General features: G+C 40.5%; 1 protein-coding gene across 18 annotated transcripts in view; it reads left to right on the plus strand.

Annotated features, from left to right (window-relative positions):
• Positions 1-24,943, plus strand: part of LOC119214513 (neurexin-1a-like) — a 206,128-nt gene that overhangs the window by 169,063 nt on the left and 12,122 nt on the right. For 10 of the 18 annotated variants that reach the window (XM_062566562.1, XM_062566565.1, XM_062566563.1 and 7 more), the window contains 3 exons: positions 816-905; positions 2,186-2,505; positions 17,704-17,791. In XM_062566562.1, the coding sequence (XP_062422546.1) occupies positions 816-905; positions 2,186-2,505; positions 17,704-17,791 (498 nt within the window). The remainder of the gene's footprint in view (positions 1-815; positions 906-2,185; positions 2,506-17,703; positions 17,792-24,943) is intronic. The other 8 variants (XM_062566571.1, XM_062566579.1, XM_062566573.1 and 5 more) reach the window with 3 other exon arrangements.

Consider the following 24,943-nt stretch of genomic DNA (forward strand, 5'->3'; position numbering starts at 1 on the left):
TGCAGAGTTTCCCGTCATTAATGACAAAGTGCCCCTCCAATATTGGAGTGGGGTTTTTCTGTATCTGCTCTTTCGGTCAGACTTTTTTTGGATTAAGGAATTCTTTTTGGAAAACTACTTTTTCATTAACTCCAATGTCATCAATGTGCAATTAGGTTTAGACTTCCTTCCTTATGACTCGTAGCATTTGTCAAAGCTGTTTTATTGAATATTTAACAATGAATGTGCCTACTTTGACGTTGTCTTTTGACTTTTTTTCTGATCAGATACTATGAATGTCTACTGTGTAAATGGCTGTATTGCAGTTGGGTCATTTTTTTATTGTCAATTATACTATATTTATAAATGGGGTGGGCATTAGTAATATGTTAAAGTTAAATTGTCCATTAAACTATAAACGGTTGATTCAACAATACATTTAAATGATGTTATTAACTAATTTAAAAGTCGGTTAAAAAGATATAGAGGGAAAAGACAAAGGGGATGGAAATATTTGAGTTAAGATTTTGTAATGAAAATGTATAAACTTGTGATTTGGGTTGGTTGATAACATAGGTCTATTAATCTAGATGAAACATCTGCGTGCTAGTCCACTTATTTTCCATTAATATAGGCCTAATTTGTTGGCTAAAATAAAATAAAAATGCCTGAGGTTTTTTTCAAATAATGTTTTAGTAAATATTGTTTTTTTAAATATAAAAAACTTTTTAAATATAAAAGCATTGTGCAGTTGTATAGCTGGAGCATTAAGTATGAACATTTACCCTTTGACTCTACAGATTGTAACCACTGAAATGTCTCTTTAAACTTTAAAGGCAACAATGATAACGAACGCCTGGCGATTGCTAGACAGCGAATCCCATACCGACTTGGTCGAGTAGTTGACGAATGGCTACTCGACAAAGGTAAAATCACTGATTAAAATTTCAAATAAAATAAATTGATCATAACCAAGTTGTAACAACATTTTGTAAATAATAAACCTTAAAAAATAAATGTTCAGTAAAATTTAAAATAAAATGATTTAGACAGTTAAATTTAGTTTGTAGTGTTTCATACTAATGTATAATAATGTATATATTTTATATATGTCAGCTGTTTTAATACGTGTTTATTGTCAACTTAAGGTTAAAGGGACTGTAAATAAGAATTTAAATCCACGTTAAATTCAGCATTGTTAAAATGTCTATAATTACTGTAGCATTTTGTTGTAAACATCTAAATGATAAATTTAAACGTTCTTGTTTAGTCAATTATAAGTGTTATTTGAAACACTTTTGTGAGTACAGTACTGTAATTGGTATTATTTGATCTGTTCTGATTAAAGCAGTGATAAATAGTGATCAATATGAATTGGCATCAGAATTCTGAGTCCCTTTAACAGACATTGTAAATATGTATAGGGCATTAGATCAAGGAACTGTTATATAAAACAAATTAAGTGCATGCTTTGTTTCCTTATAGTTCAATACCGTATTCACATTGTTCACTTTAAATGTGAAATAAGCCCTATCATTTTATGTTCTGTTTTTTTGTCCTCTGTTTTGTGTTATGAAACTGCAGTATTTAAATATTTTTATTTCCCAACCATATCTGCTGTTTTTTCCTTGGTTGCTTTTTGCTAAAAGGATGAATAGATCCAAATTTCCTGAAATGTGTCCTGCTCAGCGTGAGATTGAACACAAGAAAAGTCAAATTATCACAGCCGGGAGCCATTTTAAAGCATTTGTAAATTAAAATTGGAAGGAAATATATAATAGCTATAGCTTTTGTTCAACTAATATTTCATATATTTGTCATAATTTACCAGGGAAAATCCTACTCAACAAATTCCCATTTTTATTACGTGTAGTTGTTGTTAATATTTTTGTATTGCCTTAACATTACTACTTAATTGTTTTTCTTGATATTTTAGTTTAGACTGCCCTTTTAGCAAAGCTTCATTGATTTTCTAAATCTTTTTTTTTTTTCATAAACATGTTTGGTTTTATTTTCATAGGCATTTCATCATTATTTCTGCAATAAATTACCAGGGTTTGCCTTTGCAACCCGCAATTTATTGGTCTCATTAGCCACTGGGCAAATAATATGTCTTTCTGTAATTTTTTATATTTTTCTTTGAATGGAAGTGGATAAAGTCCACAGTCCGACATTCTTGTATATACATAACGTTGTTTTCCTACAGGGCGGCAGCTTACGATCTTCAACAGCCAAACCACCATACAGATTGGGGGCTGGGAGAGAGACCGAAGTGGATCCTTTCAGGGCCAACTTTCGGGCCTCTACTATAATGGCTTGAAGGTGTTCAACATGGCGGCAGAGGGAGATCCCAACGTTAGGATCCAGGGCAGCGTGCGGCTTGTGGGGGAGTCGCCCTCCTCCATCACACCGCAGTCGAGCACCACAGCCAACCGCTCGGAGACCTCCACGTCCATCATGGAGATAACCACCACCACGGCATCCAGCAGGCGAGTCAAGCAGACCACACCACGAGAGCCTCAGCAGGTAAGATCATCTTCTAACGTGCTATTATCCCCCCCCCAACCTGATCCAGTTTAAAATCCTCACAGCATCACGTTAAGCGCATTCCGGATTCTTACAATAACTCATTTCATCATTGTGCTCTTATATAGTGGAGCGACTGCTTTATTTAACTGTGTCATGCCTGTCTTCTTCTTGAGTCCCGTGACCTAAAAGCCGAAGAGGAAGAATAGTGGGTTGTTTCGGGGCTGGGAGGCTGGCCTCTCCCCGTGCAATCAGATGTGGTGTCTGCGCGTGTGTGTGTGTGTGCGCGCGTGCGTATGTTAGAGTGATAACCAGTATCCCTCGGTCCTCCATCTTCTTTATCTGTCCTGCATGAGTGGAATAGCATATTACTCCTCAGATGTCACATAGTGTGATGTCAAATTCGGTTGCAATCAGAACTTACCTGCACAATTCTTTGCAGGAACAGAAAGAAACCAACTCGTTTCCCTACGAGAATCAACTTCATAATAAAAGTAAAACTGCTAACTCGTGGATGTTCTTAAAACGTTAAATAAGAATGTAATATTTGTCTTAATTTACTTGCATTAGCATTAGGAATTAGCTTGTAAAAAGAAGGCTTTGACATTACGATTCATTACAATTACGAGCCAGTAATACCTGCGCATTGAGCAGAAGATGGTATTGACGTTTTAGGTCAAAAAGAAAAAGGAGTATTCTATCTCAAAATAGAGGAAAGTCTGAATGTAGTATTGATTTATGTGCAGTATAAAAGAAAAACAGAAGCCTGTACACACAAATAAAAAAAGCCACCTCTTTGATAAGATGGGTGCTTTATTGTGTATGGAGTCAGAAGCTTATCCGTGATGGCTTATAAAGAAATTGGTAAATGCTTAACATAATGGGAATTGTACATTATATAAAGGCAAGTCTATAATTTAAGCCTTGATAAGAAGCAAGTGAAATATAATTGAAACCATGACGACACTGAGATGCATACACGCTTAAAATGTGAGTGGGGGAGAGAGTCAGTTAAAGGGAAGCATACCTAGTAGCTTGAATCAAGCATAGTCCTGCGCTAAAATTACACTTAAATCAGGGCATAATCAGCTCTAAAAAAAAAATGTCAGATTGGTTAAAGGACGATTATAGTATCTCGAGAAAGGGCTGTGTTCATACAAGAGCCTCCTTTTTTGCAATATGTATTATTCTTTTTATAGTAACAGTCAAGACATAGTGGTCAGGCTATTTCAAGAGTTTTAGGATAAACATTTCAGTGGCTTGCAAGTGCAATACCGGTTTCATTGTTCGAACGTATACAAATCTAAATATTTATTTCCCCATGCTTCAGTCTCACATGAAAGCATACAAAATCAACTCTGCTACATTCAGTGAAAAACTATTTGTAAGGCTTTCGAACACACTGTTGAAGCTTCGACTCCAAAATCCATTCTAAAATTTACTTAGTTTCTAACATATAAGCTTAAAACGTTGCAGTAAAGATCCAAGTTAGTAGCTGTCCCCACTTCGCTCTCTCTCTCTGATCAATACTCTCTCTCTCTCTCTCTCTCTCTCTCTCTCTCTCTGTCTGACAGTTTTAACCGTTTGTGTAGGGATCTGCAGATGCTGACAAATAATATAATCGTAAATATTGATCTACTGGAATGGTTTTCTCTCAGACTCAGCATGGTGGCTGAACCCATTGCAAGTAAAATATTAAACAATAGACTATAATTATATTCCAATGCCATGTGGTGTTATGAATTTCTAAGAGACCATAAGATTGGCCAAAAGGAACAAGCTTGATGGTTGGATACCCTCCATTTTTTAAGGCATTGTCTTCCAGATTAAGAGCATTATATAAATGATTGTGATAGACACAGAATAATTGAACGTACAATTCAATTACTTACATTTTTACTGTAAAATGTATATCTTTTTGTACTGTATATTAGTTATGTTTTGGGGGATCTAAACTCTTTGTTGTGTATCAGTAAGGCCTCATGCAGCTTGGTGGTGATGCTGTTACAATTTATTTGGCTTAATTAATTCAGAGACCGTGTTCTGTTAAGTTACATCCAAGCTCACCTTTAAAGTCCCTTGTAAGTAGGAGGAAAAGGTAGATTAATCAAGGCCACCTGTGTTGGTTTAGGTGTTATCTAATGCATTCACACAGAGAGAAAGGTCACTGCTACGTGATGTAGGCAGAGAGATGAATGAGCCATGCAGGAACATGTGCATGGGGAGATGTCAATGCTTTCAGTGTGATTGAACCTGACGACCTTCCCATGGAGACCACTCGCAGGATGACATTACTGTTTCAGAACACTGCACCTCAAAAGAGATCTTACCTTGAATAGTCAGCATTCCAATCATTGTCCAGCTGTGCAGTCTCCGCTCTGATGGGAGAGCACTTCAGTGACTTATTTTATGTCCTGAGAGCTTCACATGACTGGGACTCGTACATTTTTAGTACGGCCGACCCCAGTAGAGATGCAATAGCTAACGCCTACTGCTTTCGGTACTGTCATTTAAAGCAATTATAATCAATTTTTTTAATGACAATGAATCACATTACTAAAAAAAAAGTTTTGTAAATGCTCAACTGGGGCTTTTATGATATTAAATACTGTGGGCCTCGGCAAATGGGCAGCATTACATTAATGTCATTCTTCTCAAACCACTGGGTGTCCTCCCAAGCTTTATTAACTAAGAATATTATCATCTCAGAGCAAATCAAGGTAGAGCTGCACAATGAGGAAAGCTGACAAGTCACTGGTATTCATATTTTAATACTTATTAGAATCCCCCTCCTTGCTTGAGGTATCAGGACTTAACTAAAGTAAATGTTATTTTTGCTAATTGGTATATACCAACAAAAATATACATTCTCATACATTCGCATTTCTTCAAGTTCCGTGCAAATTCCCATTTGGATTCAAATTAAGTGATCATAGGTCGCTGTGACCTCACCGCGTTTTAATCATAACTCAAGGATATTTATAATAATTATAATAATTTTACACAAATGTTTATTCAAATCAAATGTAGTGATGATTGTTTTGGCAACACACAGATGCTAATTCCACTGCGACCGGCTGGCAGAGGAACACAACCTCAAGGCGTGTTTTCTTAAAGGTTGTAGAAATGCTGCAGACGGTTTTCTAGGAAACACCCGCTGCAATTGTAAATGTAAATGTATTTATGATTTTTTTTTAATTGCTGGTGTACGAAATTAAGCAAAATGTCAATCTGTAGAAAGATAGCCTTTAACATCAGATGCTACTTAATCAAAACCATTCTTGGATTAGAGATAGCAGCCTTTGCCACCCTTCGAACAAAAAAAAAAATGAAAGCCCGCTATCTTGAAGAGCCATTGAGAGCTCTTGACAGTGATGGATCCTCACCTGCATTGCTCTGTATTATCAACCCTGGCCAGCAGGCATTCAGTACATAAATCTCACAAGCAGCCATGGTGTGAGGCTCTGCCAGTGCTGTCTGCAGCAACACACTCTGAAGTAAGAAATGGCTTGAGCATCATGGAGAGACAACTGCGGGTATGATAAGGTCTTACAGCATTCCGTGTATATTGTTAAAGACCCGAGGCTGTTAGGGAACACATTACTTTGTCCATTTTATTTTAGCATTCAAATGCTTTTTCTTCAGTCAGTGATTCAAGCCAAGTTGCAATATCAACACACGAGTACACCAGTAATCTATAACATTAAATCATTAAATGAATTGACACTTGAGCAGTAGCAGTTACAGGGTTAGAGGTTATGTTTTCCATGACATTTTTTTTCTATCAAATTTAAGTCATTCCAATTTTCATGGCTTATTTCTCTACTCTTCATATGTTAGAAAATGGGAAAAGTACAAAGCCAGCCATTTTGGCGCTTCTGTGAGATTGTGCTTAGGCACAGCAGTGCCAACATCATAATCACTTCTAAGTGATGTTACCATGGTTCTCCATTGTTGTTTGTCCTTAGTGAGCATGCAAACATTTGGTGTTTAGCGCTAAAAACTAGTATAAATCCGGTGGATGTGATTTGCATAGGTTTGTAGGTACATGGTCACATTTTTTATTTTATTTCCATGCTTTACTGGTGCCCAAAGAATTATTGAAACGTATGCTCAAGGAAACTTGAATATCCAGACACACTATAGTTTTCATAATTTCCTCAGAATCCAAAAACGTGACGGTGCAAAATCAAACTCTCAAAAACACACGGTAGAATCCGACATTCCATGCTTGCCATATTTATTTCATAACCTTTTTGCAAAGTGCAATTTCTTTTTGGAAGCTTGTTATTATAGCCTGTTCCTCTGGGGCATGAATGGCCACTACGTCAAATCATTAACACCAAACTGCCAATTGGCCATTCAATTTGTGAATTAACCCTGGATGAGGTGGGTGTAATGGTTGTTATGTGGGAGTGAGGGAACATTCAAAATACATTGTGAGGGCACTTTCATTTGCACTCACAGCACATGGTTTCGTTCCGGCTGGGCTGGCTGGTTGTGGTTCTGTTTTTCTGGGGCCCTGAGAAGAAGGAAACATCCTGGACACTGTTCTCTATTCAAGGAAATAAACGAAGATTGAAGTCCTGCACTGCCACACTTTCAGGCCAGCCAGCATTTGGGTACCCTGTGGCCTCTTTGCTGGCTCTTACAAACACACAACAATAAACTTAGTCTGACACTTATCTTGTTGTGAAGAATCTGTGGCAGTTTAGGCTTCAATTACTGCACAGTTTTCAAGTTTTCTTCTTTTATTTTCATTCATGCACTATGTGTATTTTTTCTATTGTACCATTGTTGTGATTGTCTTGGTACCTGTAGGAATTATTGTTTTACAAGCTAAAGCTGCAGTAGGTCTACACAGAGTAGATGTAATACTAATCCTGCATGCATCAATTCAGACCTGCGACTTATCTTGGGTATTAAGCACCACTCAGACAGCTGCCCTTATGAAGTGCAGGCTCTTTCATTCTGCTACATGATATTATACTTGGATTAGATAAGAGGGTGTTTCAATTTGGATTCATTTTAGATACACTATCTGCTGTTCTACATTTTGAAAATTAGCACAACAACATCAAAAACCGATTGATTGGCATTGCATCAAATTTTAATTTATTTCATCTTTTTAGCTGCACTAATTACATTGTAGCTCTTTTCATTAGCTTCCCATACACTAGACTTAATAGAAATGTGGCTCGAAGGAGCATTTTATTCTACATTTAAATGGGATAACTTTTAAATGTCAGTAGCATTAAGTTAAGTGAGGTAGCCCCAACTACAGTACGAGTTTGACATAATGGAGCAAAAAGAGACAGGCCCACTAACAAGAGTTGGGTGTTTCTATCGAGACTGTTGAGCAGGTCTAGGAGCGGGTTTGTTATTAGCAAGTACGAAAACTAAATCATTGACATTCATTTCATTTCTTTTTAGCATCTTCATATTTATTTTATCTGGTTGTGGCTTATAGGATTAGAGAAATATTTGGTTTGGATTCACTTTACAAATGTGATGTGATAAAATAGAGTGAATTCCAAGCATTTGAACATTGAAAGTCATTTTTAATTAAGTGTCAAATTTTATTAACATTTCTTTTTTTAATTTATTTGTTGGTATTTTTTCACTTAACACGATCAAATCAAATCAGAGCCAGATTTTAATTCATGTTTGCACTATGTGAAGCTGAACAGGAAAAATATTTACAGTGATTACTGTGTCTTTTTGTATTTGTACCTTTGTACCTAGAGTGTGAGGTGCCCTGTTAGGTTCATCAATTATTCAGAAAAACAGAAAACATTCTCTCAATAATGCAAATGTATTGGATGCTTCTTTATGCTCTTGGAAAAAAACTATTTCTATCAAATTGACAGATGCACTATTATGGTCATATTGCATTTATTGTCTTATATTGAACTGTGAAAAGGGCTGGTGACCAAGCTCAATAAAATATATTAAAAACCACGTATGCACATGTAACATCCATTACAAGAGAGGAAAAACAGGTTGAGTTGCAGGAAATGTAGACAAACTACTCAAGTGCAGCACCGCTGTGTCTGGCTCAACTCCCCACCTTGTCCCTAAAGTGAGGTGTGTGTTGTTGAAGGTGGTCCTAGGGTTTTCTGCCTCGAGCCCCAGTCATGGGTTTGTTCCCACACAGTGCTGACAGATGGCAGAGAAGGTAGCGCTGTAGCCCCACGGTGGCCCCACGGTTGCCCCACGGTTGCCCCACGGTTGCCCCACGGTGGCCCCACGGTGGCCCCACGGTGGCCTCGGGGTGCGACGTTCACTCCCGGCGACAGACCGCATCCATCATCCTCGACTCACCCGGGGCCATTATGGAAGCTGCCCTTCAACACCGTGTTGTACAAATCCATTGACTTGTTGATCCAGTCCACCTTGGCAGGGTTGAACACATACGTGCCGGTGTGTGTGTGTGTGTGTGTGTTGATGTGCACTCACCTGCAATAATTGAAAATTAGCCTGCTTCAGGCCACATGAGGCTCTGTGCTCATTTCTTACGTTGTTACATGGAAGTGTTTCGTCAATACTGCCTATATCAATCAATGAAGAGGCATCTATGCCTTTACAGTGTGCGCACTACTGGCACCGTTACCAAATTCGACAGATTGACCCACCAAGTCTGTATGCATCTTAAAGCTCTTCGTATTTAAGGTACAAGCAATGCCTGTCAAATGTATCAATTCACTTACTGAAGTTCCAACAGACATTATTGTCTTGTTTTAATTTCAGATAAAATCCTTTATTTGTCTCTTCGGTTGTAGAAAATGCCTTTGGGTGCAAAGAACATTAGTAAAGAAGACCCTGAGTTAACTGTATATTTACGTTCATCCATCTCATTTTCTAATCCTAACCAGGAGTTTCATACCAACGTGGTAACTGAATCTGCAGCTTAAATGAATATCATTCTGGCTGCTTCTGATTAGTGAGTATCCATCTTCTGATGCTGAAAACCAGATCAAGTACAATAAATGCAAGTTCAGGGACGGAAAGCAGTGACAATATACGGTAATGTCATTAGCAAATAGATTACATTAAAGTAAAACACATTCCACAAGGTATATAAATTAAATAAAGCCATACAGATGCCAGCAAATGAAGCCTGTTTATTGGTGGACGGGAGAGGAGAGTAATGGAGAAATGGCCTTGTGATGGAATGTAACTCGATCAAACGTACGAGTCCTTACAATTTGAATCCAACTTTGTTTCAGTAAATTCTCAGACATTTTGAGAACTGTCTTGTTCGATAGAAGTTCAGGTCTCAGAGCTGCTGTGTTTACGATTAGATTTGAGCAATGCGGGTGAGTTCATTTTGTTATATCGGATCAACTTGCTTAGTGGTTTTCAGTCTCAAGTTCAACTAAATGTGTGCTCGCCTTGCATGAAGCATCCAGATCTGTTCTAAAAGTTGGTCCCAAAGTTGGTTCTCCTGAAAGTCTTGGCAGGAGAGCAACTAACAATATTTCACAGAATATTTTTTTATTGATTTAAAGACAGATCAAAGATCAAGATGAAATACGAATGGACGAATAAGATCAAAACTAAACTTACAAAATCCTCATCATACAACAATGATGATTTTCAGTGTACCTCAGTGTCTTTTCTCATTTGTCTTGGAAGTGAGAGCATTGCTCACTAGGTGATAGCACTGAGCCTTTGTGAATGACATATCCAGACATGGAGGACAAGATATTTGATTATGATGACGCTGTGCGGGGGCTACAGGCCACCTGGTCTGCTGTTGTAGGGCAAAGCTTCTCTTCCTCTTTCCTCATGTCATGTTTTTGCAAAATGTACACACGGGAATGAGAGCCTGTTACATTCATCTCAGCAGTGATGGCATCTATATTAAGATGACAAATTTGTTTCTGTCACCAGATGACGGACTGGGACTACGTGTCATACCGCAGGTGAAGTCAGGAAGACAGTGATTTGTGGCCAAGCTGCATATCTTTTGCTCTTGCGCTCTCTCTTGGTTTGTCAGCTATTTTTAGTTTTTGAGGGAAGGAAATAAGAACATGAAGAATTTCAGAGTCTCTTTGGATTGAACCAAAACAGTTTTTCCAAAATGCTTAGTGATTTATGTGAACACTTAGATAGAAATCGCCATGATTACCAGCCATTCTCTTATAAATTCTCTTGTAATTGTTATTCTTCCCTGACTTGCTAGCTTATCCTTAGTGTATGATATTCCTGCAGGGCAGTTCTCTGCTCTCAGGCCACATTACCTGCTACAGACGTGCACAGAGCTCCCGATTCGATTTCAGATAAGGAAAATATCAGGGCATCCAGAGGGGAAAATGCTTCAATGAAGACAGATTTCATTTATCTGAGATGTGTGTATGCAGGGGTAAGGGGGAGGCACAAAGTCAACCATGTAATATATTTCTATGGAGCCGTGTTTATGCATAGGCAACAGAGAAAAGAAATGAGAGAACAAGAGGGGGTAGCGTAGAAGGTATATGGAGGCAGATAGTGTTATGAATTTCATATTAAGATCTTATCATTTAGAGCATGTAGCGAGCGGAAGGCATCCAGCCTTTGCTTGTATAATCTGCTTGAAGCTGTGTATGCTTCCCAAGCAACCTCTCGATGTGCACTCTCTCTGCACTGTGAGGTGACTACATATTGTGTTCATATTATTCCTATGTCTAATAAATAATAATACATCCGTCTGACTGATTAGAAATCAAAATATCAACTGTCATTGGTTGCATAGAATCGTCCGTAGTATTAGACACATGGGTCACTCTGAGTCAGTGAGTGACATGGTGACAGTTCGACGCCGCCGCTGACTGGGAAGTGGACCGTGTCCCCTCCCACGCAGCGGGACATCTTTCCTGGTCACCTTGTTGAATTTTCCTTACGTCCGTGCGGATGACTGTTCCTGGAAAATCGGTCCTGCGGGGCGACTCGCGAAAGATCTACAAAGCTGCGCAGCATTGCCTGGAAGCAGCCACATTAAAAGGAGTCCAAACACAGCAGTGTTCTCAGGTCCCCGAGAGGGACCACATTTAATGAGGGCACAAGTATTTGCACAATTTGCAGCAGCTCTTTATTTACCTCATATTCATATCCACTTGTGCTGTTAAACTTTGCACTCGTACATTAGCCCCTACCTTCCCTCTCTCAAAGGCAGCCTTTCATTTCACACAGGACCACTTTTCTGGGCCCCTGTGCTAAACTAGCAATTGAAAAAGCCTCATTGTTAGATTTCTTTTTCATTGTCAGACTCACTTTTTACTGTATTGAATCCTTTGACTTTCCTCCCACATTAAGAAATGCATTAACGCACTGTTGCAATAGCAACAACCTTTACACACCTCAGAAAAAGTGAAATCCAATCCTCTGTTGAGGACGTGCACATTAACATTAATTTTTCTGGACAGATTGAATCCACCAGACTGTTGACATTTAAAGAAATGAAATATTCCCAGGCGGCATTTGTTCCTGTGTGAAACTGTGCTTGTGTGTTTCCGCGCTGTGTGCGCTGTGAGCGTACCAGGTGCGTGAAGCTGCCTCCCAGCGCCTTGTTAGACTGTCTCGGTGCAGCGACTCAAGCCTCCAGCAAGATGTACGGCGGGACAGAAACATGTGGGGGCCTGGAGAGGAGATGGAGAGCCTCCGACCATTCGTTTTTTAATGACACTCTGATACTCTGCCTGAGGTCCAGTTGGAGCAGCAGCTGCTTTGTTTTAAATGAAGCAAAGTCTTTCTCCCCAAAGGGACTTCCTCATAACTTAGCAAGGGGCGAACAGCTGTCCACCGTGGCCAGTTTAACGCTATAGCATAGACAATTGGGAAAAACAACACCAAACAGTGAGGAGGAGATGCTAATTACTTTGAGCTGATTGCCTTTGAGAAATGCCTTCATTTTTCTTTGCATGAATTCTCAAGCGCTCTGAAGAATCACACCTACAGAGTGTCCTCAGTGGCTCGTATGATTGATCAGTTGATTGTTTCAGAAATATCTGAGCAATCATTTTTCCTGGAAAAAAATAATGAAGTAGCCGGTATGAGTTTTGCATTTATTTTTCTTTCTTGAGTTTTGAAGCTTTCTTGATCCATTTACAGAGAATTGCAGAATTGGATGTAGATTCTCTTTAGTGAGGTAGCAGAGAGTCCAACCATTTTTTCCACAGCTACTCACTCTGTGTCAGTGGCCATCTGTTTAGCCCCCATGAAGTCCCACATCGGAGCTTTTGTTTTAATTAAAAAAAAATCCCAGATAATCAAAATCTCTCAAAAATACATGATCGGCATATGAATGAATAGAAATCATTGACTGAATGATCCACTGTCTTTCAGATGTTGACAGCTTGGCAGACCAGCGGTAGGAAGATAGTGGGCGAAGGACAGGCGATGCACTGAGTTGAACTCACAGTCTAGAAGACCCTCGCGCCTTCATTAATTCAGTTGGAATCTATTGAGCATCTGGGACTAAATAATTCATCCACATCGACCTAGTTGCAGGGTGCAAAGTTAGGTACTTGGATGTCATCAGGCGTTCTGATAAGAGCTGCTGCTGCAGTGTGATAGCTGCCATGGTTAGATTCATGCCGTGTCTAACCGTTCTATCTGCCATGCCATCACCTCCCCCTCCCTCCCCCTCTCTCTCTCTCACTGGCACACTAATGATGTGTTGCTGCAAGAGTGAGGCTTAGGACAACAAACTCCTCCCAATTAGTCTGTGCAGACTACAACTCTGGTCAGAGCTGGACACTAGCGGGCCACTGTCGTAAATCAGAGCCAGCATGAGAAATAATGGCCCACAGCTTGAACAGGAACATACAGTATATAGAGAATACCGATTCCTCTACTTTTAGAGGCATTTGGAGCTTTGGCACCTATAGCTTTGGCTTCACATAGTCCTGAGTGTAACCTTGATATGATTTATCTGGGATTATCATGAGAAAATGGAGAAAAATCACAGGAGGACAACAATTCTTTTTCTGGCAATGCATTTCCCTTCTGGCTAAATGTAAACAACAAGAAATCTTTATTTAACATTCATTTTTCTCTGTCAGAAAACTTAAACTTGAAGAGAGATCTCTTCTAGTAGATATTCTCAGCATTACAATTGGCGAAACATTAATATTCTAGCAAAAAAAAAAAAATTGAATATGAACGCATTATGATTCAACAACCTACTCTGTTGGCATTTGAAGTGGGATAAGAATAAACATTATTACCAGCGCAATGAAAATTAACATTGTCTATGTTCCATCAAATGGCTCCTGTGCAGTATGAGCAGATGAGTTGTTGCGTGGAAATGAAGGATCAGACAGAACGATAAAAAGTTATGAGGGAGAATCTGCAGGTTTGCTTGCGGTTTAGTCGACAGGGAGGTTGTTTATTTGTCTTGAGAGTGTGGAGCAAAGCCGTTTTCTGTTTTCAATCAACACAGAATTTACCGACTCATCATTTCACATCATATCTGGCATTCGGAAAAAGTAAATGGATTTACACAACGTCACCAGAAAACAGTGTTTGAGTTAAAACAAATCAAATGTGTTATTGTTACAGATCAGCTATATCAAGAGAGAGGGAGACCTGTAAAACACAAGCTTGCATTGGACAAAAACAGGGCTTACAAGGGGAGAAAAAAAAAACAGAAAAGGAGTGAGACAAATGAAAACAGCAAGCGTCCTCACTGGAATACATAGCCAGGACAGCAGTGGGATGGTTTAGACAAACCCTTCAGATGCCTTCAGTGTCCTCCTGACTTTCAGCTTGTCTCCCAAAGAGACATGTTATGTGTTCCAGAGAGCATTCATCAAATTAGACCTGAGAGAAAACGTGAAAATGTGAAAACCCAGGGCTCTCCGTAGAGACCTGCCGACAGGTTATCACGGCGAAGGTGCCTCTTTCTCTTGAGCACCAGGTCAGCAGCGCACAGCCGTCCCCTGCTCTCCGGGCCTGCATTAAGGGGGAAACATTTGTACCAAGGTATGGCGTTATAGTAAAGTCACCTAATCCATACAGTATACTGTATATTTGAGTGTGGTTGAGCGTTACCGAGGAAGTTTTAGATAAGCGGGTGTCCAGCGCATTGACACTGCTGACTAAGCCTTAGTGAGCACGAATGTAGACCGTGGCTTTAACGGGACATCTCATTAAGAGGTCTGTCATCAATCGTCAGCGATCGAAAGCCACCATGACAGTGTTAAAGAAAGCGCCAGGGCGCCTTCGGCTGAGTCAGGTTGGAATTTCCTGGTCCACCTCCCCTTTGATGGTTCAATCAGCGCCTTAGCGAAGGTCAATCAATAACTTTACCCATCTAGGAAGTCCAACATGATTTGTTTTTATCTTCTTCCATGTATATAACCCCCTCCACCCCATGCCTAAGTAATTGGAAATGACACTGGGATTGAAAACTATGAACATTTTCATATATTTTGTATGAACACTAAAAGCATTTACTCTCTCCAGTATCACTGTTCTTCCATCGTTGGTGCTTCATTCTCCCAACTGTCTCCCCAGGTCTTCCCAGTACGTCTCATAGGAGTTTGTTCCCTTTGCTGCTCCGAGCAGGCAGATAAATGAGCTGTGCTTTAGGTTCACCGTGGTTTCAGCACTTTACCGCTAGATTAATGATGCTTTGCAAGCCCAAAGCCTTTGCTTTTAGCATTTTAGAAGTACCTCCATTAAAAGAACTACAGGTACATCTTGTTTATACGCTTCTGTGTTGGAGCGTCTTTCCTCTGGGCATCATGCTTTACACATCAGTGAACCTGACACTGCTGAGCTAATGAACTCTCCAAAGCACGCACAATCTTTTTTGGAAAACGTAAAAAAAAGGCGGTATTTGTTACTAGAAACCTAGTTTATCCTTAACTCCAAATCACAGCCGTGTTAAATTATCCAAATGCATAGGGCGTGTTATTTCTCCATTGAAACAGACATCCAAAGATTCAAGTGTCTTTTCCCGACATCCCACCTAGGGTACCAGTCATTTTTTATCGCAAAGGCTAAATTGCATGGTAAGCCCTGTACACGGCCCACATAGTCACGGGCGAAAAAAGTCAAGCATTGGAGGAGGACACCATGAATTGGTAATGTTATTGCATTTCAGCCGGGTCATCACCACATCAAAATGTTGACCTACACACTAATCCTGGCTGGCAGACTGACTCCCAGCCAACATACAAAATCATATTAGCGTAGATTTGTAGGCTTAACCTCACTATACACACAAGATTCATTTAAATGTTAAGGATAGGGTTGATATTTTTTGGATTTAAAAATCCATTATGATAAGTATTGGATTTAGAAGTGGCTTAAAGGCACATTCAAGCTACACTTTGACAGCCTTTGTCCTTGGAGTGTGAAATTATGTTTTTTATGGCGGTACAATAAAAGTATACGTAGTGGTTCCCTGTTGCTTATTTGAAAAACTCAATCGAAGTGCAATGACATATTTCACGTTTCAGTTCCTTTCCCGGTGTTACAGTGTGTCTGTGTAATGCAGATTTCTAAAAGGGCAGATCTTGTCGTATTCCACATATTAAAAGATACAGTAGATTCCAGGTCTGGACCTTTGATCATATAATCGAAGACTCCAGTAAAGAGAATAAACAATCAATTTACATCGTAGCATTTTGCTGCTGTGATAAAGTTGAAGGCCTCGGGCTAAATAGCTGTCTAACCTGAATGAGGGAACAGGCATACACTTCCACTAAGGTTATCCCACAGGGGGTAAACCTACTACTCCCACATCACATTGCTTCCTCTTCTCCATTTGCAAATAAATTGGCAGGACAGAGTCTGAGAGAGACTGGTAAGGTGGGAAGAAGAGAGAGGGAGTATCGATTACCTGATTCCCGTACCTCTGCCAGTGAGTGCAGAGTGTCAACATCTCCCGCCAGGAAAAACAAATCACGAGGCTGAAGTGATGGATGTGGCACTCCGAGATCCGGGGGTTTTGCCATCTGGATGGCCGACACTGTATATCAGACTCATGCACAGCAAATTAAATATACATTTGGACGGCTTCCCCGGGCCTCAACCAGCACGGATGCACCAAAAACAGCCCCTCCGCCACAACTCCCTTAATGGGTTTGATCTATCATTTCCAGATCTATTATGTAAAAATGATGTCGGGCCGTGTACCGAATGTCCAAATGATGTTACAGTCACAATAGAATTGCATTATATGAAGCCAAATGGCTGTTAAACAAATGACATCACCATTAATTTCCTTAAAATGAGTCAATACTAATCCAACTTGCAGATATAGTTTGATGCACAGTCAAACATCAGTGAAATAATGGAACAAATCGAATAAAACCTGAGGTCCGTCTTCAATTTCGGGCCTTATGCATTTCTCACTCCTTATATTATTTATGTGGATGTCGTACATATCCATCCGAGAGAGAATGAAGTAATGAATGTTAGTGCAACAAATAATGGCAGTCTTCGACACGAGGTTCTGAACATAGTAGTACAAATAGGGTATTTAGAGGTGCAAGGCTAAATGTATAGGGCGGGTTATTCTACTTAGCAGTGCTCCAACTGAAAATCTGACCCAGACCCGAAGACGCTGCCATGCTTGAATTAAATAGCTTGACCTTTAATGCACAGCTGATCAAATTGCCCAGCAAGACGATAAAAAAATATACTTTTTTTTCTGGTCTTTAGTTTGCCCTTTCCCCCCCGTCCAAGAGGGTCACTTTTATTGTGTTGGTCGGATGATCATTTTCATTGAAAAAAGTAACAATAAAACACCATCTCTTTCTTCAAGCCTTCATGGCGGCTTGTCCGCTAAATGTCAGGGGTGTTCGGCGATGGCTCTTAACCATCGTTGGAGGTGCGTGTGAAGCCCCTCACCGACGCACAACCCGAGCATGCGAGTTGACGACTGCGCTGTGACCTTCAGCCTCCGCTCTTCCTAGACAATCAGACCTCACGTCTGTGAGGATCGTGCTGCCTGGAAAGCGGCAGCAGCAGCTGCGGGGAGCGCAAGGCGGCATGTGACCACGTTGGCAGATGAATCCAGCTGCCAAACAGTGCATCTGTACGGATTCACATCTCATCTGCCACGCGCTGTCTAGCTAAACCGAAACTAAACCCCCCTGTAAAACACCTCTGCTTGCAGCTCTGAGAGCCGTCGTACCCGCGTTGATGCGGCTGAGTTTGTTTGGCCCCTCGTCGCTCTAACGCGTGCTTCTCTCTCCACAGACAACCGACGACCTGCTGGTGGCGTCGGCCGAGTGTCCGAGCGATGATGAAGACATCGATTCCTGTGAGCCGAGCTCAGGTGGGTTAGGTTAGTCATCTTTTTTTATTCTACTTCTCTCTGGGCGTGTCGCTGTGTCTTTGTGTGTTGTGGTCCACCTCCGTCAGGACACTGGGGTAACACACACTGTTTAAAGGAGCAGAGTGGAGCTTTAGTTACAGCTTGAACACTTCTCAGGGGCAGAGTTGCTCTTCTGGTTGAAACCAACCGCATGACACACCGAGCCAGACGCTAGTTTACATCCCGCCACAGAATAGGATTTTACTAGAACAGAAAATATGAATGTTGAAAAAGTCTATCTGAACACTAAAGATCAGCTATTCTAGCATTTTAACTGTAATCACAAAGTGACTAGTTAATATTTTTGAAAAATACGCCCTATTTTGCTTTCTAGCTGAGTTTTAAATAAGGTCAACGTCTCTCAGCAGATGGTTAGCTTACCGTAAGGCCTATATGGTAAACGGGACGTCTTTCTTGGTTCAGTACAAAAGGTAACAAAATCTGCTCACTACTACCTATGAAGCTCAATAATTAAAACATTTACTTCATTTAGTTTTTTTTAAATTGGTGTAGTTTTGTGTTAAGCCACCTCTTTCCCCTTAATACCAGTCTTTATGCTTACCTATGCTAACAGCTGCTAGTTCGAGAGTCAGTTATGACACAGTAACTTAAAAAAATAAAAAATACATTGACCAAATTGTTAAAGTATTTTTGTAATTTTAATTTTAATTTGAACCAGTACTTTTAATGAGACTAGTTCTGAGTCTCTAGTCACTGAGAATTGAAAGCACAAGTACTTCATACTGTTTAAGGTGTTTTCTGTGTCAAAGAAGTTGTTATTGCTGTGTTTTAATTGTTTACCATTTCATGGTACATTTCATCAATGTCAGTCGTATGTGAAGTGTCATTGTAACACCTGTAGAGGTGTTCCCACTGTTCCCACTGCCACGTTTCACAGTGTTTCCTTTACTATCGTTCACGTAAGGTCCAAATCACGTCCCTTTGACTTTATGTCATTATTTGACTTAGTGCACATATTGGCCTGAGTCTCTCTTTAAAATATACAAACACATTTCTGTCCACGGTTGCGACCATTTGTTAAAGACGCCTGTTATGTCTAAACATAAGGAAGCACTCTACGTTTCCTTGGTTGTTTGTAGAGTTACTCTGAGAAACTGGGATTGTATATTTGTCTTTTCCCTGCATTGCTGCCAAACTTTTAATCGCCTACCTTGCCACAAACAAAAAGGCAATTAAGCCTAACCTCTGCTCCTGTCTTTGAAAGAATGATTTTCAAATGCATTTTGAAGTGATGAGACAGAGAGAACAATTAAGTCCAGACCCAAGGCTCCCCACTCCATCTAGACGTGCTATCGATCAGTATGTGGTCATAAAACCACTGAATTAATGTCTGCCCCACAGCCGAGACTATCAACTAGTGCTCCAGTGCGTCCTGTTCTGTTGGCCTTCCGCTGGCAGATTTTGATTTCGCTAACTCTTATATTATTGCACATTAGAGTGATATTCCCATCGGGATTCATCACAACCGGTACATCCAATGTATATCCGTCCAAGTGTGTGAAATACAACACACAGGGGATTGGTGTGAGGACTGATTCTCACCAGCGGCTTGCATTGGGATATTTTTTGACACACGGGAAACCTGCCAAAACATGGGTAGTGAGCTGTTTGATGCTCAGGGACGCGCACTCCCAGAGCAAAGTATCCCTCTCCTTTCTGTGATCACTGAAGGGGATTCGACACCAGAGCTGTGGGCTCCCAAGTTGGCAGCTGTCTAACACCGTATCCTGATTAATATCTACAATCTGAACGATTCACACGCTCTGCCAAGCTCCCACAACATCCCGCACGTGTTCGCTGTACATAAAGAAGTGGATCCGCTGTCACTGACGAACAAACCGCTTTCTGGTGTCACTGTTCAGCTAATTCTGTCCTTTACCGACACAAACCGTGCGTCCTTTAAGTCTTTTCATTCTGTCCAAATCAAAAGAGGACGGCGGATGTGCACGCTCAGTCTTGGCATCTCTGTTCCCTCTAAATCTGGTGCTCAGACGTTTGCCTCGCATGTTCTCCGCATGGTGATGTCGGTGCATAAGTGATCCCAGGGGGTGAGCTTTAAACCAGACTATTATGTCAGCTCGCTGTGGCCCAAGGTCAGCTTTAGATCATTCCATGTGTCACCAGGAGTCCCTCAGCAGTCCTCGTCAGCAGTTGGTGACATCAATCGGGCAAAGTTGCTTATTCCCGTGTTGTATTTCTCTTACCTCTGGAAACCGTGGAAAGCCAGACATTATCACCTGGCAGGACTTAGATTAGATCATACTGCAGCAAATTGAATTGCTTCCTCCCCACCCAAACAGGTGCAGGCCACCACAGAGGAATACACATGATCACATGATGCTATAACACATCTAAAATCTGTAAAAGGAGATCTGTAATGATCTGGGAGTGTGCATTTTCTAAGCAGCAGGGCTGTGCCAGCTGGATTTCACTGGCACACACAAGGGCATTTATCTGTGTGATGGAAAAGAGGGAAGGAAAATAAAATATGTCAAATGCTTGAGGTCCCATATGATCTCGCCTTAGACACAATGGTAAGAGGAGAACTAAAGAGTCTTCATGGGAACGTCTGATTTGAAAGAAATACTATATAAATCCTGACATTTACCATAAGCGTTCATTTAAAGGCCATGCTGAAGTGTGGGCCAATCATCTGGAGAAAAGTGCTCAGTTAGGTGAAAATAGACCGTTTAGAAATCTGTCGAGATGCTGCTGATTTTCAAGTACCGACCTCGGTTTTTGTGGGGAGAGTTAATCGAACTGCTTCGTGCCGAGCTGCATGAGGTCAGCTGGAACGGATGTCTCTTACCTCACTGCTTCATTTCATTTTAGTCGTGCGGGCCGTTGATGGACCTCTTGCACAGTGACCCATTACCAAGGTTACCCTTCAGCTGCCTTTGTTTCGCATTAATTGGCCTTTCTCTTGTGTGTTCTTGCTGCTAAGCATCCTTATTTGCTAAAATAAACCAAATCTGATCATTTCTGATAAACGCTATTTGTTGACGAACGAATTAATACGCTCAGATATTAAAGGATATATACTGTATTTACTCATTTGAGCTTTGGGCCCAATTGCATTGGGCCAGTTAGTTAGATTTAGCTAGCCTTGCAACAAATAAACAAACTCACTGATTATTGCATTCGATCGTGTGCGCTTAATCTGTCCACCAAAGGGTTTCATGTAGCTAACTACCAGAAAGGGAAGAAGTGTATTCAACAAAATGTAAACAAGTATGTTAAATTAAAGTTAGTTATGAATTTTTAACAGCCATAGAGGATTCATAGTTGATTGGTGTAATTCTGCCGTCTTTAAAAAGGAAATCTCATTATACCATGCCAAAATGGTGCCTCCATAATTGTTCCTAGAGAAGAAAAATGATATGGAAATATTTTTTTCTCTGAACTCGGGCACACAGGAGGAGAATGATATATCCTACCACACATATACGTCTTTAACTTGTAACTACTGTTTCCACCAGTGAGCCATCCTTAATTACATAATACGTATGAAGAAATGAGCTCCTTGTCTAAGCTCCCAGCACTCAGTGAGAGTTTTGGTATTCACAACCTTCTGTGATTCCAAAAAATCTGTTAGTGCTTTCATCCTTTGCTCCTGTAGCCCTTCACTCTGGATTGCCCATAGGCAGGTTAAGATCAATCATCTCTAGTTTCCTCTTGAATCTATGCTATCTCATCTTTGTCCATCCTCAAGCATTCTGCAGGGACACAACTGTGTCAGCTGGTAAAGTGTTTGACATTTGTTTTAATAGATTCAATTTCTGTTCTGGGAAACAATACATAGAGTAAACTAATAAATCAAACTGCAAATAAATTCTCAATGAGGGGAATGCACCCAGCCCGACGAGGACCAATTAAAGTAAATAATTATTTTAAAAGTAGCTGTGAGATTAATGAAACATTAAGAGCACTGTTCTGGTTTAAGAGGTCACTGCCCACATTTAATAGGTTATTCAATCATACCCAGCTGGAGCTCTGTGTGTCATCATCTCATTATTTTCTGAACACAGTGGCATGAACCTTGCATGCCAAAAGAATGCCTTCATCACTGATGGTTTAAAAAATAAAAAATCTTTCTGAAGACTAGATGCCCATTGAATGTGACCCATCAAAAAGCACCGACCTTCCAGGATCAAGCACGCTCTATACTTTGCCTTTTTATTTAGACAATCCTGCCATTTTTGTTTTTCAGTTTTCTTTCAGTGAGGATTATGCCGTCCAAATCTTCTTCCTAAGTTCTATTTTAAATGAAGTGGGATCTGAGAGAAAACAGGATTTCACACTCACTGTCAGTCTTTTTCTTTACTGATCCCACTATCATTTTATTTTCAATAATTTTTATGTTTCTTCCACACATATTTTGGGTGTGCTGACATTGATGCTAACACAATGTGTCAGTTTGTACGTCTAAGTAGGGCATGAAAGACTTTCAAGAGAAAAGAAGCCCAGCCAAAGGTCAGTTAAGTTAATGGTGAAGGAAACTGGGGCTTCTAAGTAATACCCAACAATTCACAGTTGACTAATCAGTAAAATGTCTTCTAAAGATGCACTTTGTGCTGCATTTTTTATAATTGACTTCTCTGTCTAGCAGCAAGTATGAAAGACTCATCTAGACACTTACTGTCTATTTACAAGCCAGAGAAGTGGAATTGTCTAGTAAAAATGAGAGTGCTACCAAACTTCAAAACAGTTCACTGTTGTTGTTGTTTTTTTAAATGTTTAAATTACACCCGTGCAAGTCTTATTTTTAGAACTGAAAACTATTCATCTTTTGTGCAAGGAAAATCTTCTTTGTAGCTTTATTCTCAGTGTATGCATCACACATATAGACCCAAAAAACATGTAACGTGACTCTGTAGGAATACAAGAGACCAGCTCCAAACATGTGATGCTCGAGCTGAGCATAATCCTCACCTCTTTACGAGGAGCCCTTATATGAAAAGGCTTAAACTGTGCCATACCTTTCACTGGGCTTATTCCGACACCTTATAATAACCCTCACTAGCCCCCTCAACTCTCTGTTCATCAGAAGGAGCAAAGCTTCAGGCTCACACATGCATGCTGTCATCAGGCATGCTGCCAGCGTGTCACAAGCACAGGGTGGCGCGCATCACTTTTCGAGGACATTGAGATAATTAAAGAGGCATTGGAGATTTAATAAGCGCTTTGGCTCCGCTGCAGTTGATACAGTGACCTGTCTAGAGACTGATCTGAAACTATTTGATGGCTCTGACAGCTTGTGATTATAGCTGGATATGTGAAGTAAGAAGATGGTATAATCTGGCTGAATAACGGCAACGTGTCACTGAAAACGCCAACTAAGCCTGGAGTCCCTCCCAAGGCATCCCACACCTCCTTAAGCTCCTTAACGAAGCACGGTGCGCCACTCGTGTTTAGCAACTGTTGCAGGTCGCAGAGGGCCGAGTTCCCACAAAGTCTCCCTTCACCGCCTTCTTACTAAAAAACTACTTCTATCTCAATAAAATGTTCTTGATACAAAACTAAATTTGCATTTCATGATAAAGTAGTATTAACATAACAGTATGAACATGAAAGGCCAAACCCAGTCTGTCCATTCAATATATACTAAGTAGTCCTGGTTGCTTCATTGCTGGTAGAAACAAGCTCCACTCACACCTGAAATAACCCCCACTTTTCTCTCATCTGTGGGTCCTGTCAGCTTCGAACCATGTTACCAATTACCAAACAAGTGAACCTTCCCACGGGATACAAATGAGAAAAAATTGTCTTTAAAGAGGACCATTTATTCAAATTCCGCCTGGCAGTCTGGAATCTCTGATCCCAATCCTCTCCTTGAGAGCACACGGCAAAAAGGAGGGAAATCACATCAGGCATTGCGTAGGCATTTACATGACATTTAAATGGTTCTATATCATTTGTTCTAATATCTCCAGGAGGCCCACACGTGTTTCCAACCTTTTTCAATACCATTTGCGAATAAGGATCATATATAGGATTGTCTGTGCTTACAAATGCAGACTGGTGAGAGCAAATCATTGGGACTAAATAACAGAAACATTAACTACAGTCCGTGTGAATAAAGTTCCCAGAGTTTCCCTATATTGCTTCACAACTGCATCCTCACTATTCTGCCATGAAGCCTGCCATTACTTTAAGGTCATTTTCCCCATGTCTAATTTTACCCTTGGGTAAGCTCAAGTAGAGTGTATAAGAGCAGCCATCACTTTAGACACTTGTTTCAGGCGCTATTTCTTTCTCAGTTTATGTGCCTTCATTCTGAGGTGATGGAGTGCTAATAAATAGGCAGGCAGATGCATTTTGACTGAGGTCTGATGAGGCTTTTTCAAAGGCCTCGTGTCTGCAACATTACTTTGCCTGAACCCATCTTGAGGGAAAGTGGGGCAGGGTGCACGGCCACACTCACGGTTAACAAATGGGCCGCATCGAGTATCAGTTCATCTAAAGGAAAAGACCCCTGTGTGCCACCAGAGGGCTGTTTGATTGACACTGCTGACATAAATGCAACTGTAATCAGTGCTAATCCTTTTTTTTTATAACACGGGTAGATGAAATCCGGCGTTCTGATTGGTTGAGAGCGAGTCACGGGGGCTGCATTATTGAGCGATGATGTGAAGTTGCTGCTCACATTGACTCCAGCGTCCATATCACTGAGCACTCAATGTAACAAGTTAGCTTTTGTGCGACCGTTGGTGGATATTTTAGCTTTTAGCTCGGCGGTGATCACCGGAAAAAACCCCAGAAATCCCACAAATGATCGTTTTCAGACCCAGTGCTGGGGACTATTTTTTCTCTAGACTAGTGAAATGAGATACCCAACGTTTGGTGGTCGTTGCTCGTCGGGGGCCTAACTAAAACATGGCTGTTTCTGCGCTTTGCTAAATAGGGTGTTAGTGCTTGAAATGGTGGTCACTGCTTACATACTTTTTATGTGTTTATTATTTTTAATTTTCCACTAATGAACAAAAGATGTGTCCTGTAGATTGAGGGTGTCTCAGCAATAAATTCTCTGTGCGAAGGCAGCCTGTGGGGAGCCAATCAACAGATCCAGGCAAGAGGGAACAACAAAGTCCAGTGCAGGAG

The sequence above is a fragment of the Pungitius pungitius genome, chromosome 13, assembly GCF_949316345.1.
Source record: "Pungitius pungitius chromosome 13, fPunPun2.1, whole genome shotgun sequence".
NCBI classification, from domain to species: Eukaryota; Metazoa; Chordata; class Actinopteri; order Perciformes; family Gasterosteidae; genus Pungitius; species Pungitius pungitius.